The sequence below is a fragment of the Nelumbo lutea genome, chromosome 6, assembly GCF_056320005.1.
Source record: "Nelumbo lutea isolate HS-2025 chromosome 6, American lotus-T2T, whole genome shotgun sequence".
In the NCBI taxonomy this organism is placed as follows: Eukaryota; Viridiplantae; Streptophyta; class Magnoliopsida; order Proteales; family Nelumbonaceae; genus Nelumbo; species Nelumbo lutea.
The window spans coordinates 62,607,304-62,623,585 of NC_142689.1; the positions used below are offsets into that span (position 1 = coordinate 62,607,304).

The following is a 16,282-nucleotide window of genomic DNA, read 5'->3' on the forward strand; positions in this document are numbered from 1 at the left end:
AGTGGTCAAGGGTTGAAAAGATTAATAATCTTTTGAAGGCTTTTTATGATATCACAAATATTTTTTTCGGGAATTGAATACCCAACAGTGAATTTATAATTTAAAAGTGTTTGGAAGATTAAGTTGTGTTACTTGAAGAAATGGAGAATCAATATCTCTTTATTAGTAACATGGCACAAAGAATAAAGAGTAAATTTGATAAGTATTGGTATTGATGTAGTGTGGTGCTTGCATTTGCTATAATACTTTATCCTCGTTACAAAATGGGACATGAAATTTTGTTATCAAAAATTAAATGAGGAAATTGCAAATAAAAAATCAACCTATCTCTATAATCAGTTGTGCAAGCTCTTTAATGATTATGCAAACAAAAACTCTAGTGCATCACCATCAATTACATGTTCAGTAGAGAATAATGATGCTAGAATTGATTTGGATGAATGACATTTCTGTAAATTTAGTGTGTACAGTGTAATTTAATTTCTTTATATTTCATTATATTTATAATTTTTAAGACTTTTGACTATTGATTTTTTATATAGGAATTTAATTATTTTGAGAAAGAGCAATTAAATTCAAATAAGTCAGAGCTGAATGTATATTTGGATGAACATAGACTTGATCCCAGGCAACAATTGAATGTTCTTTCTTGGTGGAAAGATAATCAGTATTGGTTTCCTAATCTATCTCTTATGGCAATGGATTTATTAAGTATTCCTATAACTATTGTTGCTTCAAAGTCAACTTTTAGTATGGGAGGTAGAGTTCTTACCAAATGGAGAGCTTCTCTTTTGCTAGAAAATGCACAAGCTTTGATCACAAGTTCTAACCAACTTTTATTTTGATTTTTTTCAAACATTATAATTTATTTAGATGATAATATATATTTTTATTTAATTATCAAATATATTTCTTACATTATTAATGCTTTAATATTTTATCATCTTTGATTTAATGTAGTTGATGATAATGAGACCAAGGAAATGACAGGATTGGAGGTGCACTTTTCTAAGTCAAGCATTTTTGAAGGATCATCATCGGAAGCTTCAAGTCCATTAGAGTTTTAAAAGGAACAAATTTAGAAATGATGGAATGTGTTTGAACTTAAAGTTATTTTGATTTTTTATTTAATTTTTATTGAAAGTTTAGAACATTTGCATATGTCTTTTGGCCATCTAATCAGTAATCATCTATTTACGTTAATTTTTCTTTGGTATTTAATCTTTATTTTTATTGTTGACTTTTTAAATTTTATAGTTTTTATAGTTGTTGGTAAATTTGTTGGAGGAAGAGTCAATCTTCCCTTTCATAAAGATCAATTGAATGCAAACTTTCTTTCCAAGATTAGAATTTTAGATTAATTCATTTAATTTGGCATCTTCAGTTCTTCATGCTTCATTTTTTAAAATTTCAATAATTGATAGAGTTGAGCCAAATTGACCCGTGGGTTAACCCTAACCCGAATTTTTAGGGTCAGGGCCTAGCATTCACTAACCTGATATGAACCTTGACCCGACCCAAAATCAATCCAAAAATGCATCGACCCAACCCGATTGCCAGGTCTACTTGAGTTGCAACTTATCCACCATCTCTTGAGAAACAAGATTCTTACTACTATTGTCAATAATCAGGTTACACAACTTCCCACCAGTTGTACAACGTGTTCTAAAGATATTCTTTCTCAACCAGTCCCTTAGTATTAGTTCTTGAGGTGCAACCATAGAGTGTCATATCACTAAAGCTTCACCCTCAATGTTCCCATCCAAGTTTTCTTCCTTTAAGCCATTAACTTAAGTAGTTTCAATCACTTGTCCATTTCAACATGGCCTATATCATCTTGTTGTTTATCAATAACTTCATCAACCAGATGTGTTTTTCCTTCAATCATTTACTTAGGACATCCATTAGAACGATGTCCCAACTCCAAACACTTAAAAAATCTAACAATAGGTTGCCTTGGATTGATTTTTGTTGCATTTAAGGTCCCTTAGACTATAGGTTGTGTTTGGTTGATCACACGACCCTTACCAGCCCCAACACTTCGACCTATTAATGAAGATGTACCTTGGACAACACTTAGTTTTTACCTTGAGCTTCAACCTTTAGAGATATTTGATATGCATCATTTACCTTATACAAGTAATGTAGGCTGACTTGATCTTGTATTGGAAACCTTAAACCATTGATATATCTATTAACTTTTTTCTATTTATTTTGTCATATTACTCTAAAGAATTAATCCATTGAACTCTTTTGTGTACTCCTTTACACCATTTTCCCGTTGCCTTAAATTCTACACCTTTTAGTAAAGAATTTGCTCATAATCTAGTGGTAAGAATTGTGATTTCAACTTTTCTTTCATTCCTCCCCAAGAACTAACCTTTCTTTTCCCCCTTTCTCTCTTTGTCGCTTTGAAAACTTTTCCACCAATCCAAGACTGTCCCATGCATCTTTGTTGTTACAATCTTCACTTTTCTTTCTTCATTCATTTCCTTCCAATAAAAATAATTTTCAATATTGTCCAACCAATCTAAAAATTCTTCAAGTTCCAACTCACCATCAAACTCATTAATATGAGGTTGAACACCATGCCCATGATCAGATTGTAAAACTTGCACTATTTGGTCTTTCCATCACTTGTTGTTATTCCTTTTATGATGCTCAATGTCTTCACTTAATTCTTCGCTAATAATGTTAGTAGGTTGTTTTTCAATTCTAGAAGTTTGTCTTCTTCTTCCTAGCCCCAAATAAATTGCTATGTCACCATCCTTAGCAGCACTTTGAGCTAAAAGTTGAGCAAGACACTCAATTTATTATTGAAGCCCTCTTATAGCCTCTTGGAAAACCTCTACAGTGACATGTTGTGGTCTTCTACCACCCCTACCACGTCCACCCCTTACAGCCATAACAATATAGCAAAACACAACAAGGAAATGAAATTTGAATTAAACCTAAGAAAAGAATTTGCTCTAATACGACTTGATGTGAACAGAAAACAAATTACATGCAGCATTTCTAGTGTACAACAATAAGCAGAAACAATACCAAGTTGAAAACAACAAAAACCATTGGACTTTTTTAGGGATTTTGGGCCTAAATTTGAAGTAGAACTCCTAGAATAATTCCACTATAGTAACAACGACATCAAGCTAGCCTCCCTTGTAGACACGCAACAATGGAGGGATTGGAAGGTGCCAAAATGGGTTGGCTCTTCAAAATTAACCGAAGCTCCTAATACTTGAAAACCCTAGCTAGGGCTAAGCTACAACTCAAACAAGAGAGAAAGAACCAACTACCCCTTCTCTTTTATAAGACTTAATGGCTTTCTTGAGAAGCCAATTAAAATAATTTACAAATGAGCCTTTAGAATGTTTCCCTTTCACAAACAACTCCTTAAAAACAAAGCTAACTTCAAACAAGCTCCCAAAAGATAACTTTTGTTACAAAAAGATCCAAGAGACCAAAACCCAACAAATGTGCACCCAATTTCCCTTGACCAGAATTTGAATTAAAAAAAAATACCCCTGGACCCAAACTGCCAACAAAACTACCCAAAAAGAACAATTTGGGATCCTACTACAAAAAAAAATGCAAAACATAATACATTCAAACTTTTTCCTTTTTTTTCTTCTTTTTCTTCTTTTTTTTTTGGCCTCATCAATCCTTGGGTTGGAGGTTATCAACATAACCTTTTCCTTTAAAAAAAAACCTTGACTTTTTGTATTAAAATAGAGTGTTTTATATGGTGCCAATTAACTAGTTGGTAAGGTCTCTAATTGGTTGTAGAGGAAACTTGGGATTAAACTCCACATGGAGCACCGAGGGGTTGTGGGTGTGGGGCATGGGTTGGGATAGTAGTTTCTTCTACCATCATCCATATTTGCATTGACAATCCTTCTAAACATGATTTAAGTCGTCCTCTTCCCCAAGAGGTTACATTCTTTATCAATTGTTATTCCTCTAGAACATAGAAACTTCTTTGTGTAAAGTCTATTTTTCATTTCTAGCCACATGAAGAATTTGATCTTCAATGTTTCATTTTTTCTCTAAATCATGTTATAAATCCTTAGGTTGCATTTGCTAAGAGTATAAACCATTAATGGGTGCAAATATGTGCTCTGGTTCAAGTTTGTTGTTGTTTGTTAACATTGTAAATACACATCAAAACACAAATCAAATTTGAAAATATACCAGGTTTTGCATAAAAAATGCGTGGAGTGTGAAAATGGGAAAGCCCACTATGCAATGTAAAGAGGGAATGAAAGCTATCAAAACGACTTTAAGACCACATCAAACAAGGCGTATAGAAAAAACGTATATCACAAATGGTTTAGGGGCATAATGATCCAAGAAAGAGGATAGCGAAAATACCCTCATAGGACACGTGATGGAAAAAAGGGGAGAGGCCTGAGAACCGTGGTCCTTGAAGACACGTGGTAAACCCCTACATATGTAATTGGCAGCAAATCATCACAATGGATATAACCAATAGCAAATCAGCACAATCCCAAACTTTTGTGAATGATTGCTAAATGTGTGATAGGAAATGAGGGAACCTTCCAAGGATAAAAGATTTAGATTTGTAGCTCCCCAAACACATAAATGGCTATAAATACCAAACCATAAGGAGGATGGGGACACAACTATCATTAGATCCTTTCCCTACATAAGGAGAGAGAGCTATCCCTATGTCCTTCAGATCTATCTCCTCAGTGCCATAGCCTACCCTTCCACAATGGGAGCAAAGATTGCTTCCAAAAAAAAAATGACACATACTTTGCACCCATCCAATCTTATAGTGCAATCGATGGTAACCTCTGATCTCGTATCGTTGCTCAAGACATCCTCTTATCTCACCTTACAACCAACCATGGCTAACCATTTCATCCTTGGAACGCCAAAGCCAAAGAAACAACCTTGGGCACAATGACAACCTCCAATCTTATGTTGCAGCTAATGGTAACCTCCAATTTCCTTAATCACTGCTCAAAACGCCCTTCGATCTGCATTGCTAATGATCTACTTTGATTGATTATCAATTTCTACATTTTCAAGTTGCATATGATATTAAAACTTCTAACCTGTACAGTATGGACAACCATCATCTCAGCTCAAATCTGTTGCAACTTGTAACCGGTTACTAGGAGAGCAAACTTTCCTTTCTTGTTTGTATATAAGTTCTTCATTTGCTTGCTTTGGCAGATCTAAAATGTATGATTTTTTTTTTCTATAAACAAAATTGTATCCTCCTATTAATTAGAATCTCTAATCATGAAACAGAAACCCTAGGCATAATGAAAACCTTAAATTTTTGCTAACCATTTTTTGTTCTTCAAAACCTCCAATTTAGTTTAGATATAAGTTTTGGTCATGTTATCTAGTTGCATATGGTTTTGTGCACTTTTGGTTGTTCAGTTGATGACTTTTTTATTATTTCATGCATTATTGATTGTTTCGGTTAAGATGATTTCTGTGGTTTCATCTTCCCCCAATTTCATTCCTTGTGTTCCCATAATAAATAGTTAATGTTTTTAGTTCTTAGTTTCACCTTCAACCAATTCATTGCCATAAACTAATAGAGAGAGAGAGAGAGAGAGAGAGATTTGAGATGTATTATGGGCTACCAGACTCGGTTCTAGAATCTATATATCAATCACATTTGTCGTCTACTTGTTTGTCATGATTTGTATTGTTTACTTGTCCAGAAAACAAACATTAACAAACTTCCTCTCACATTTGATTTGTTGAATACCAAACACACTAAAAAAAATAAGTGGTCAAACACACTACTATTTGGCCAACTGAACCGACCTAAACAGGTTAGGGAGCTAGTCACTTGAAACCGACCGACCAATGATAAAAATTGGCCAACTTGAGTTGTATCACTTTGGGTTAATTTTTTGTTTGGTCAATCGGTTCAAAAAATTTAAATTTAAAAAATTAAATTTAGAAGTTAAATTTAAATTTAAATGATTATAATGGTATTATTAAAAAGTAAATTAAAAAAACAATATTTTAAACTAGAAAATATGAGAATTTTCTCACTTTCCCATATGGTCGAGTCAGTTCGGTTTTGGTTGTTTACAAATGATCAAACCACAACCTACCCAACCTCTAAGGTTAGCATAAAAACTAAACCAAAACTGGCCAACTTGGATTGAATTGGGTTAGGTTGGTTAGTTTCATCGGTTTGATGAACAACCCTATGCATTATTACCAAAGGAAGCTTTAAACTCAATTTGGAAAGAGTGCAAATACAAATAGGTACAAAGCAAATACATGGTTTAGAAATACATATGGAAGGTTTTGCATTAAAATATATTTGTATTTTCACACTTCTTAAACATTTGAGAAGAGTGCAACTACGATGCAAATATGGATGCCATCATTTTTCATGAATTGTGTACATATATTTCTATTTGCATTGAACATATAGGCACATTATCTCCAAACGGAGCTTCTAACTTTATATTCTTGGTGGTTGTGCCATCCTTCCAATTGCTCAAGGTTCCAAGCATTTGGCCCTTTTTTATAGAATAAGACAAGGGGGGCCATGAATGGCAATGAGGCAGTTTCAGGGTGGGGGTGCCCCTCCTTATAGCCAAAATCCCCTACCCCATTCCTATGGAGGAAATGGAAAGTTGCCATCCTAGGTGGGCTTGTCAATGATACCTAGAACTCTATGGCCCAATTCAATTAAAATCTAAATTTGATTATATTATAATATTTATTGAATTTAATATATAAAATTTATATAATTTTATTTAAAATTATAAAAATATATTTTTATATATTATATTATATATGAATTTATATATAAAATAAATTCAATATATTATATTTACATTAATTTATTATATATAATACTTGAAAAGTAATTAGCTTTTTTTTGTATTTTAATAAATTAAACTGAAGTCAGATTAAATGCGAATCCAATCTAGTCCATTAAGATTCGAATTTAAATTAGAGGGTTTCATTAGATTTCAGATGATATTTGAATGCAATTTTTCAATAATTGCATTGAATTCGGGTTTTGTTGATCCATTTATAGCCCAAAAATTTGTAGGTAACCTTGTTTTTTTTTGTTGGGTAAATTTCTAAAACCTCTCCTAAAGTTTCTAGTTATTGTTGAAACCTCCCTTTAAGTTTGGTAATTGCAATCATCTCCCTTAACCTTTTTGACATGATTTCAAGTAGAATATTCTAAATAAGGGCAAGAAAATGTTAAAAATACTCATGCACTTACTTTTGACAAAAATATTTATTTTCCGATTTTTCTCTTCATATGAATCACTTACCCAAACCCTTCCAATTGAAATTGATTTATTTTTCAAATTTGCTCTTCATATCAATCACTCAAAGATAAAACCAAGGTTTTAAAAACTAGTCCAAAACTGAAACCATTTTGGCCATCTGTTTCTGGGTCGACGATTCGATCGTCCAGTTCGAATGGATGTCCCGCTCTGACAAAAAATTAGAAATAATTAAAAGGATAAATTACAAAGACCCCCTTGTACTATGGGGTCTGTGACAAAGACCCCCCTGTACTTTGTTTTGCAACAAAGACCCCCTTGTACTATGACCATGAGACAAAGACCCCCTTCCGTTAGCCTTCCATCCAAATCTGTCGTTGCAATATTTTTTAATCCCATACTACCCTTCTAATAACTATCGGAGAAAAACACTATTCGTCATCCCCGACCATACCTCACGATACACGAACAATAGCGGCGACAGCCAAAACTGATATTGAGATCGGAGAAGAAACTCTCGACTTTGCCTCGTTAGTCAATCCATTGGTCTCTTTTGAATCTACCTTCTGTAATGCGTTTGAAGGGATGAGAGATCCATCATATGGATAGCCGAACCTTGCAGGTAGGTTGGGCAAAATTCGAAAAATTTCTCTCTCCCATGTGGGAATCACATTCCCTATTTTAGAAAACTGCATTTTCAATGATCAATCTTGAACCCTAAACCAGACCAGATCTAAAACCAAAAGGTAGGAGAGAAAAATACCTGATACTGAGTAGTAGTAACTCCCAATGAAGGTGTTCACACCCAAGGATATCACCAAAGACTGCTCCCACTAAAGATGACACAGCGTAGGGTGGAGCGGAATCAGCAGGGTGGTTCTTCACCAAGAATCTGATAGAGGGCGAGTGAGCACGACTTCAGATCAATATTTCTTCCAAAAACTGATATCAAGAACCTTTTTTTATCCCTCCTACAGGTGGAGATCGAACTGGCAATGGCGGCAGCAAAAGGAAGAGGCAAGAGCAGAAGATGGCGTCAATCCAACTGTAGTTGTCTTCTCTCTTGTATCAGTAATCTGATTGGATAAACTGGGGTTCGCCCTTCTCCTCTATTTATAGCCTTAAAGAGAGCTTCTCCTAATCCCTTTAGGAGTTTCCTAATTTAAATCTTGTATTTGGATCTGGACTCTCTTTAAAAGATAAGGATAATCCCCTATCTTATCTGCAGATAAAGATCAGCCCTCCTAATCTGATTAGGAGTTTCCTGATCCAAATCTCTATTTGGATCTGGACTCTCTGAATGGATAGGGACAACCCTTATCCTATCTGCTGATCTAAATCCCAGAACCACCCCTCTTTAATTAGCCATATTAAACCAGTTCGAATTGGGCTTTAGGCCCATTAAGTCCATGTGCTCTCTTATCCTCCAAATTGTTTCCCAGTTGGGTATCCTTGTATGGCGTGGGACCCAAACATTGATCTACACATCAGCCACATGGGTTCAGCCTAGCCTCTGTTACATGGCCTAGCCGAATTCACTATAGGTGACAGTAAACCCCTGAGCCCATCACCATGGGCTCTTAATGGGTCCAACATTTACACTAAATGGTCATTGGGTCAAGCCACCTTATAAAAACCCAAGGACTGTGGGCATATGCAAAATTAGCCCATCAGGTATTACCCTCAATGGTCTTACACTTAACCTCTCAGCCCATAATGATTAAACATTGCCCGACAAGAGAGAACCTCTCCCTTGGCTGCAAGGAACAGTGTTGCACTCTCTACTCAACGGTTGAAATCGACTGCCGACAGCTTTGGTTTCCATCAGAAAGAGTGCATCCCTGATCATTCACTTTGTCCGACAAAGGGGCTGATCCTGTCACTATGATCACTCACTCAGATGAATTCTCGGACTGTCCCAACATACCTAGGTTTTGACCCCCTCTAAGGATCTCACTGATTGGCATATCAAAGACAACCCAACCCGACACCTAGTGCAGTATCATAATCAAGTCTAGGGGTCAGGTGTAATATTCCAATTTTTCCCATTTATCTCCAAGGTCCAGAGCAATACTGGAATTTTGGTATGGTTCAGGGTTTCAAGAAAACCCACACTGCATGTACCTTAGGTCTCACCTTGGCAGCTGAGACAAGTTACCCCAACCAACTTGGCAGCACATCAATGTCAGCCTTGGTAGGATAAATCTCCCCAAATCTATCCAATGGCTGTGAAGATTCTAAACTAACATGAGTCTCATATGTGTCCAGTTTAAGGGTATTACACAGAAACACATCACAATAACATGAATCAAATATGTACTTTATTCATTTTCATTAAATGTCATAAGTTACATCATTCTTATTAGAGTCAAGGGCATACACTGTCTAACAACGTTTGCTATAATTTCTTGGTTTGGCGGGCACTGTGATTGCCTTTTTAATCCATACAGAACCTCTGCAACCTCGATCTCAATCTCCTATATTGAAGAAGATGAGACCTTAGTAATCTTTGGAGGCCGGTGCTTAGCTCCAATAGGTTTCTGCAACATAAGTTAAAACTTTCAATAGATGAATCTTCGGACATAGACATAGAAACAACAAAAGAAAACAAAATAAAAAAAGAATAAAAACTAACCATCTTCTTCCGAACAAAAGCATTGGAAGAAGAAGGCGAGATCAAAGTCGATGAGGGTACTGGTGCACTTGGTCTCGCCGGTGAAGTTGAAGCCTGACGGTGAAACTGCTCGCTGCAGCCACCACCACCTCTGCCTCCTCCTCCTGCCCAACCACTACCACCTCCACTTGAGGTCCAACATTCACATGACCTTTTATCCGAAGCTGCAAAAACAAAAGATATGAAAATTTCCTATTAATATCCATACAGAAAGAACATAATAGAACATCAAACTTCTTGTAAGCTCCATCCTTGTCTCTTTCTCTACTTGACCGAGCTTTTCTCGGTATCGACATCTCATCAAGGACCTTTCACGTCATGGCCACCTTAATAACCTTAGCAGGTGGAGAGCTCTTTCGATGATGATGATGATTTGACAGAGAGGATGATGGAGGATTCGGGGGAAGAATCTGAACCACACTGGCATCTTCGTCCTCATCCTCCTCATCATCGCCAATGCTTTCTTTGGTACTTTCTTCTCCACCTTCCTCCCAATTACTCCCATGCATCAATCTATCTCCCCTTCTCTTGTTCTGACTCGATCGATCTCTATCTCTATCTTTCTTATTTACTCGATCTCGTAACCTTGTCGTTTCCTGCAATTCCATCGGTCCATCTTCCTCCATAAAATCAACGAAGTAAAGAAAACAACGTCAAGATCAGAGGAAAAATGAATAAAATTGGTCAGAAATAGTACTAAAGACGGATCCGAGAATTCCAAACTAGGCGTTGTTGGATTTTAATCTCATAAGAGATTAAAACCAATGGGTTTGATTGGTCAATTACATGAGAAATTGCACCTGCACACTTGATTGAAAAATTAGATTTTCTCTTACAAAACCCAGTTTTGAACTTGTCCCACATTGGAAAATTATAAGCTTTGTTTTCAGTATTTTAATAAGAGTTGATTTACACTCCTTAGAAATAGTAGAAAAGAGTATGGGGGTTTGATATTGTGCAACGCGCACGCATGCGTGTGCGCGTGTGTGTGCAGCATAATGAGGCGCTTTAGAAGCGCACTTTGCTCGCACTTCGCATGGCTCGCGAAGGGCGGCTTTGGTTTTGGTGCGATGCTGACCGTTGATCACCGTTGATGAGATCAACGGTCACAATTCGATCCGATGTGATCAAGAGGCACAATTCAAAGTTAACAGTCATTAACTGTTAATTATGAAAGTTCAAGGTGTCTTCTCTAAACCAACACCTACATTTTCTTCATACCTCTTCATAAACTATTTAAGGAGCATGAATTAGACTTCAAAAACACATATTTTCGAAATCCACTTTCTCTCTCTCTCTCAGTCCGGTCTGCTACAGTCTCACAGAAGGTTTCTTCGGAGATTCTTCAACTTTGTTGATTGCAGATTCTCGCCCAAAGTTCTGTTGCATCCTGGGAACATATTTGCTTGTAACCCAACAACAAACTCAATGAAACTGAGTGGGGGCAAATAACGTTCTAAAGAGAGTGTCTTCAGTCGCGCCTCAGAGCTTCTCCTCCAAAGTTACAGTAACGCCATTTTCTAACAGGCGAATCCCTCAAACTACTGTTCCTTTGTCTCCTTCTCGACAATCCATTCGTCGCCGCTAAGCTTCCTCTCCTTGCTTCTCTATTTCTATCCATCTCTTTCCACTTCTTCTCAAGAAATCAAATATAGAAGAATGTAAATCTCAGGTTGGTAGCTCGGAACATCCGATTTATCAATAATTGCAGGATTAGAGATCATCACGTAAAGCATCGGAGAAGTCGAAAGAAGCGTGTGGGAAGATTTCTCCATTGTGACCGGCCTTGGAGGCGAAACAGAATGATCGTTTCCAAACTATATTCGCTTCACGAGCTTCAAGCCATCTTTGACAGATTTGACGAATTGTTTAGCCATTCTGATCAAACTATTGAGACAAACAAAATTAAGACAAATTTTCAGAATACCTCTGGACTCTGGTTTCCATTTCGCGTCACCGACGCTATGTTTTTTGAATGGATGACATCGTCATCACCAACAGGCGAGGGAGGACTTCGGAAGTTCGCCACCACTGCAACATCTATTGTTGTCGTTCGTGTACTATGAGGTGAGATCGGGGAAGATGAACAGTGTTTTTCTTCAATAGTTACTAAAATAGTAGTATGGGGATTAAAAAATATTGCAACGGCGGATTTAAACGAAATGCTAACGGAAGGGGGTCTTTGTCTCGTGGTCATAGTACAAGGAGGGTCTTTGTTGCAAAACAAAGTACAGGGAGTCTTTGTCACAGACCCTATAGAACAAGGGGGTCTTTGTAATTTACCCTAATTAAAATAAAGAATAGCCAAAACCCATTGAACTAATTAACCGTTGACTAATTTAATAATTTTTTATCAGGAATCGAGTTAAGAATATAACAGAACCGATTGCTTGAATGATTCTGTGCCAAACAGTTTCAAAAATATTGGATAAAACTCTATCTTTAATTTTTTTTTCTTTCATAAAGTGTATATCATTTTTTCCATATAAAGAAGTCTCAATGGTAATTGCATGAGTGATATTTTTTGTCTCTGTTAGAATATGTTAGAATATTCGAATAGATACTACTTGTAACTGTACAAGGGAGGTAAGACGAAAAGGTGAACAGGTGATAAGAATATCTATACTCGAGTTGTTCTTATCATTTTGGTTTCCTTTGAAAATCCGAAAACCATGAAATATCTCAGAGAAAGCGTGAACGTGAAGGTTGAAGAAAACAAGGGGTCCCATCCCACCGTTTTCTGCCAAAATATCTGGAAACTTTTACATAAAAGTTTCCCTCGCAATCACTATTCACTACGTCGCGTTCACTTCAGCATCGTCACCCGGTCCCAAGGGGCACTCTCGTCTCATTCACCTACGCTGTTCTCCTTCCCCAACACCAGCGGAATTCTCCACTCTACGCGTCAAGACGCAGCCGTATTACGATCAGAAACCAATGGCGCTACTTGGATTGAGTTTTTGATATATAATAAAACCCATAACCCATCAAGTATTAACCCGCTCTAATGTTAATAGACAAGGATTAATAATTAAAATAATATTTGCTTTATCCTTATCCGTTCCCACTTCTCATTCATCGCCTTTTCCTCCTTTATAAATTATTTCAGTCAACCAACTCCTCCATTGTTCTGTAATAGGATAAAACGCCTCCTAAATCCTTCCACCCTTCCTCTCTCGGTCGTTACTATAGCAACCAGAACTGTAAAGAATGATAAGATCACTTCCCTTACCTTCATCTCCTTCTTTGATTTTGGAAGTTAACGATCTTCACCGTTCGAGGTCATCTTCTAGGGCGGCATCGACGATCTGTTCTTCTTCTTCAAGAAGCAATGCTTATATACCAAAGCTCGAACCTTTCAGCAGAAGCAAGATAGATCGACGTCTTAAAGAACCTTCCTTCATACAGAAGACTGAAAGCGAGCTTGCAGGTATCTGGATTGGACCTTTTCCTTCCCCTCTTTCCTCTTCAAATTGTTAGATATTTGGTCGGTTACGTGTAGATTTTCTATATAAATCCTGTTTTTTCTTTCTTTTTTTTGCTTCAGATTATTGTTCGACTCTAGAGGGAGATGCATCGTACAGCTGTTGGAGAGCATACTTCGAATTGAAAGATCTTGAAGTAAGTTGTATTATTTCTCTCAGCCCTCGTAATGCAGCGAATTATTTCATCACAGAATCATACGATCCTAAATATTTTGTTGAAAATTTCAGGAGGAGGAGTCTAAAGAAGACATTGAGAAGCTGCTTATTCAGACGGGGGGAGTAAAATCTCTAATCGATTGCGTTCATGGGATTTCGGCTATGCACAAAAAGAAAAAGGAGGATGCTGGATCTCTGAAACAATCGGATGCGGAGATACAAGAGTTGAAACCTTTTCCGGTGCCGGACGGATTGCCCAAGTCACGGGAAGAGGTGGAGGAAGAAGACAATGGCAGAATGTCCGATTCCCCCTTCACCAGACTCCTCAGAACCAAGGGGAGGTTCCCTGCTTGGTATTCTCCTGCTCCAGATCACGAAACCGATTAACAGGAGTCAGGATTCAGGAGTGAGTAGACTATGTTCCATCATTCCCAGTAAATAATATATACATAGGTAGGGCTATCATCTGTGATGCTGATATCTAATCTGTAGATTAATGTATGTGGTGTAAACTGTAAGATGATTGAGCGATTTACCTATTGCTAAGCTAGAATTTGATTTTATTATTTTATGCTCTGTTGATGGTAATCTCTGCTTTTCAGAACCGGCTCGGACAATGCCGGCCAGAATGGTGCTATCAAACCTGGTTTTACAGTATATCCAAACACAGATGCATGTGTACTTGTGTACTTGTGTTTGTGGTTCACTCGTGTTCTTTGTCCACGCGGACCCTCAACCCCAATCCAAAGGTTGGATTGGTTCAATTGGAGACTACCCAAATTCTGGGATAGTCTGGAATTGATCAGTTGTATTGGGACTGAGACTAAGGATATGGATAAAAGTTGTTGGCTTTCAGTCGTTGAGGGATGATGAACAAGAACAAACACGTATAGCTAGATCATAGTCTTGGGACGGAGGTCTGAATCTGGAATATTTAATTTAATACAGTTTGATCTGATAGCTGGCCAATTGGTTTAACGATCGAACCACAAGGTTTGGAGCTTCTTCAAATTTAGGGGCTGGGAATAGGGATCTGAAATCGGCATGGCCCTGATTCTAATATTTTAGTTGGGCTGAATGTGAATTCCATCTATATTCCTGGTGGAATATCATGGCTATTCCTTCCCCATCGCTTATTTTAATTTCGGTTCTGATTGCCATCTGAACCAAACAGACTAAGAATATATCATTTTGATTCCCATTTCGAGGGATTTTGATTCCAATTCCGCCGGATCATTAATTTCCGGTCATTGGTGTTCTTTGGCAACAAATTGCAGTCTCCGTGAGACAGTAAAGTCGCCCATCTGATATGTTCATTTATCGGTGTTTTAGGGCCTCAACAGAAATAATATCAAGGAAAAAGTATTATGCCGATTTCTGAATTGCAGCCCTCCGTAGTCCCCTGCCCGTGGATTTGGCAGTCAGGATTTATCCTCTGTACGATGGGACTAAAAATTATGGGCTGTGCTGATGTCATTTTAATGGATTATCCAGTTCGACAGTGGACCATCTTTGGGACTCGGTATTTGCTTCTCGTGACGCTGTGTCACCGACTACGTATGATCTATGCTTTTGCAAGAGCAGCAAACCCGGTTTTAGCTTTAGACAGCCTCTGACAATTCATATATGATTTTGCAAGATGATAAAAATCAAAGTGTTTTTAGGACCAGTTTAGTTTGTGGGAATAGGATCTGTAATACGGCCATTTTGATTTAATTATGTTAAAATTAGAATTTCATTCCCATTTTTAGTAAAACGGTATTTTACCATTTACGGGAATAACCATTTTACCTCTTTTTAGGATGAAATCCTAAATTTTCATTTTGATTTCTGTATAAATTAAATTTAAGAAATGGACCATTCTATTCTAATTCCAAAGAATTTCGGTTTCAAATGGATCCTTAGTTTTGAAGGTTTTAAGTAACCATAACTCCCCAGTCAATTATGAAATGAACCTCGATGCAATGCTTTCATTGCACCAGATTTCGGGGCGAGAGCATCCAAAATGATGGGAGAGCACAGAGCAGACTGCAGAGCATCCAAATATTCAAACAGGACAAGGTGACGATGGCCAAAGTGAACTCTTCTAATGAAATCAATAAAGGGGAATTCTTCTGCCACGTCTAGTGTTGATGTGGCTGATCCAAACCGTTCACCAATATACGAGCCTTTACAGTAGCCCTGGGGTTGCAAATCACTTCGGTCAGGGGTCCGGTTATCAGGCCGGTTGTTCTGAAAAAAAAATAAAAAAAATGAAAAACAGTTAAAACTGTTTGAACGGTTCGAATGATTAATCATCTAATTCAGCAGTTTGCTAACTAAAATTTTTGGGGGAAACGAATCAGTCACCTGACCGATTCCTGGTATTCTCAATCCGGTCCGATTTTAAAACCATGATTATAACAATCAATACAATAATCATTGTTGCAGATTATCGTGACCCATGATTAATCATTGGGCATGATTGACAGCTGTAACGGCTTCTCATATATAATCAATCAATACTGAAATAAAAGGATATTGGCCAATTAAACTCTTCTTCTTCTTTGCTCATTTTGTGATTGCTGAAACCCTCGGTGCTTCGACACTATAGCTCGAGGGCAGATACAAATTTGTTTTGGAAACGGGAAGGGTTTGTATCAAACTGAACCGCAACCTCTCCTAAAACAGAACAAGACCAAAGATTCGTGCTGAATCAAATTTAACGGTTCAAC

At 37.2% G+C, this 16,282-nt stretch overlaps 1 protein-coding gene across 1 annotated transcript; it reads left to right on the forward strand.

Annotated features, from left to right (window-relative positions):
- The first annotated feature begins 12,724 nt into the window (after positions 1 to 12,724).
- LOC148849211 (CCG-binding protein 1-like) lies at positions 12,725 to 14,134 on the forward strand. Its single transcript, XM_088948015.1, has 3 exons — positions 12,725 to 13,357; positions 13,475 to 13,548; positions 13,641 to 14,134. Exons 1-3 carry the CDS (start codon positions 13,138 to 13,140, stop codon positions 13,953 to 13,955), a joined length of 609 nt encoding a protein of 202 aa, XP_088804141.1. The 5' UTR covers positions 12,725 to 13,137; the 3' UTR covers positions 13,956 to 14,134.
- The last annotated feature ends 2,148 nt before the right edge of the window (positions 14,135 to 16,282 follow it).

Excerpts from the sequence above, each read along its gene's own strand:
- LOC148849211 (XM_088948015.1), top strand. The coding sequence starts at position 13,138 with ATGATAAGATCACTTCCCTTACCTTCATCTCCTTCTTTGATTTTGGAA. Across the intron at positions 13,358-13,474 it reads GACTGAAAGCGAGCTTGCAG|ATTATTGTTCGACTCTAGAG; the intron begins GTATCTGGATTG and ends TTTTTGCTTCAG. Across the intron at positions 13,549-13,640 it reads TCGAATTGAAAGATCTTGAA|GAGGAGGAGTCTAAAGAAGA; the intron begins GTAAGTTGTATT and ends TGAAAATTTCAG.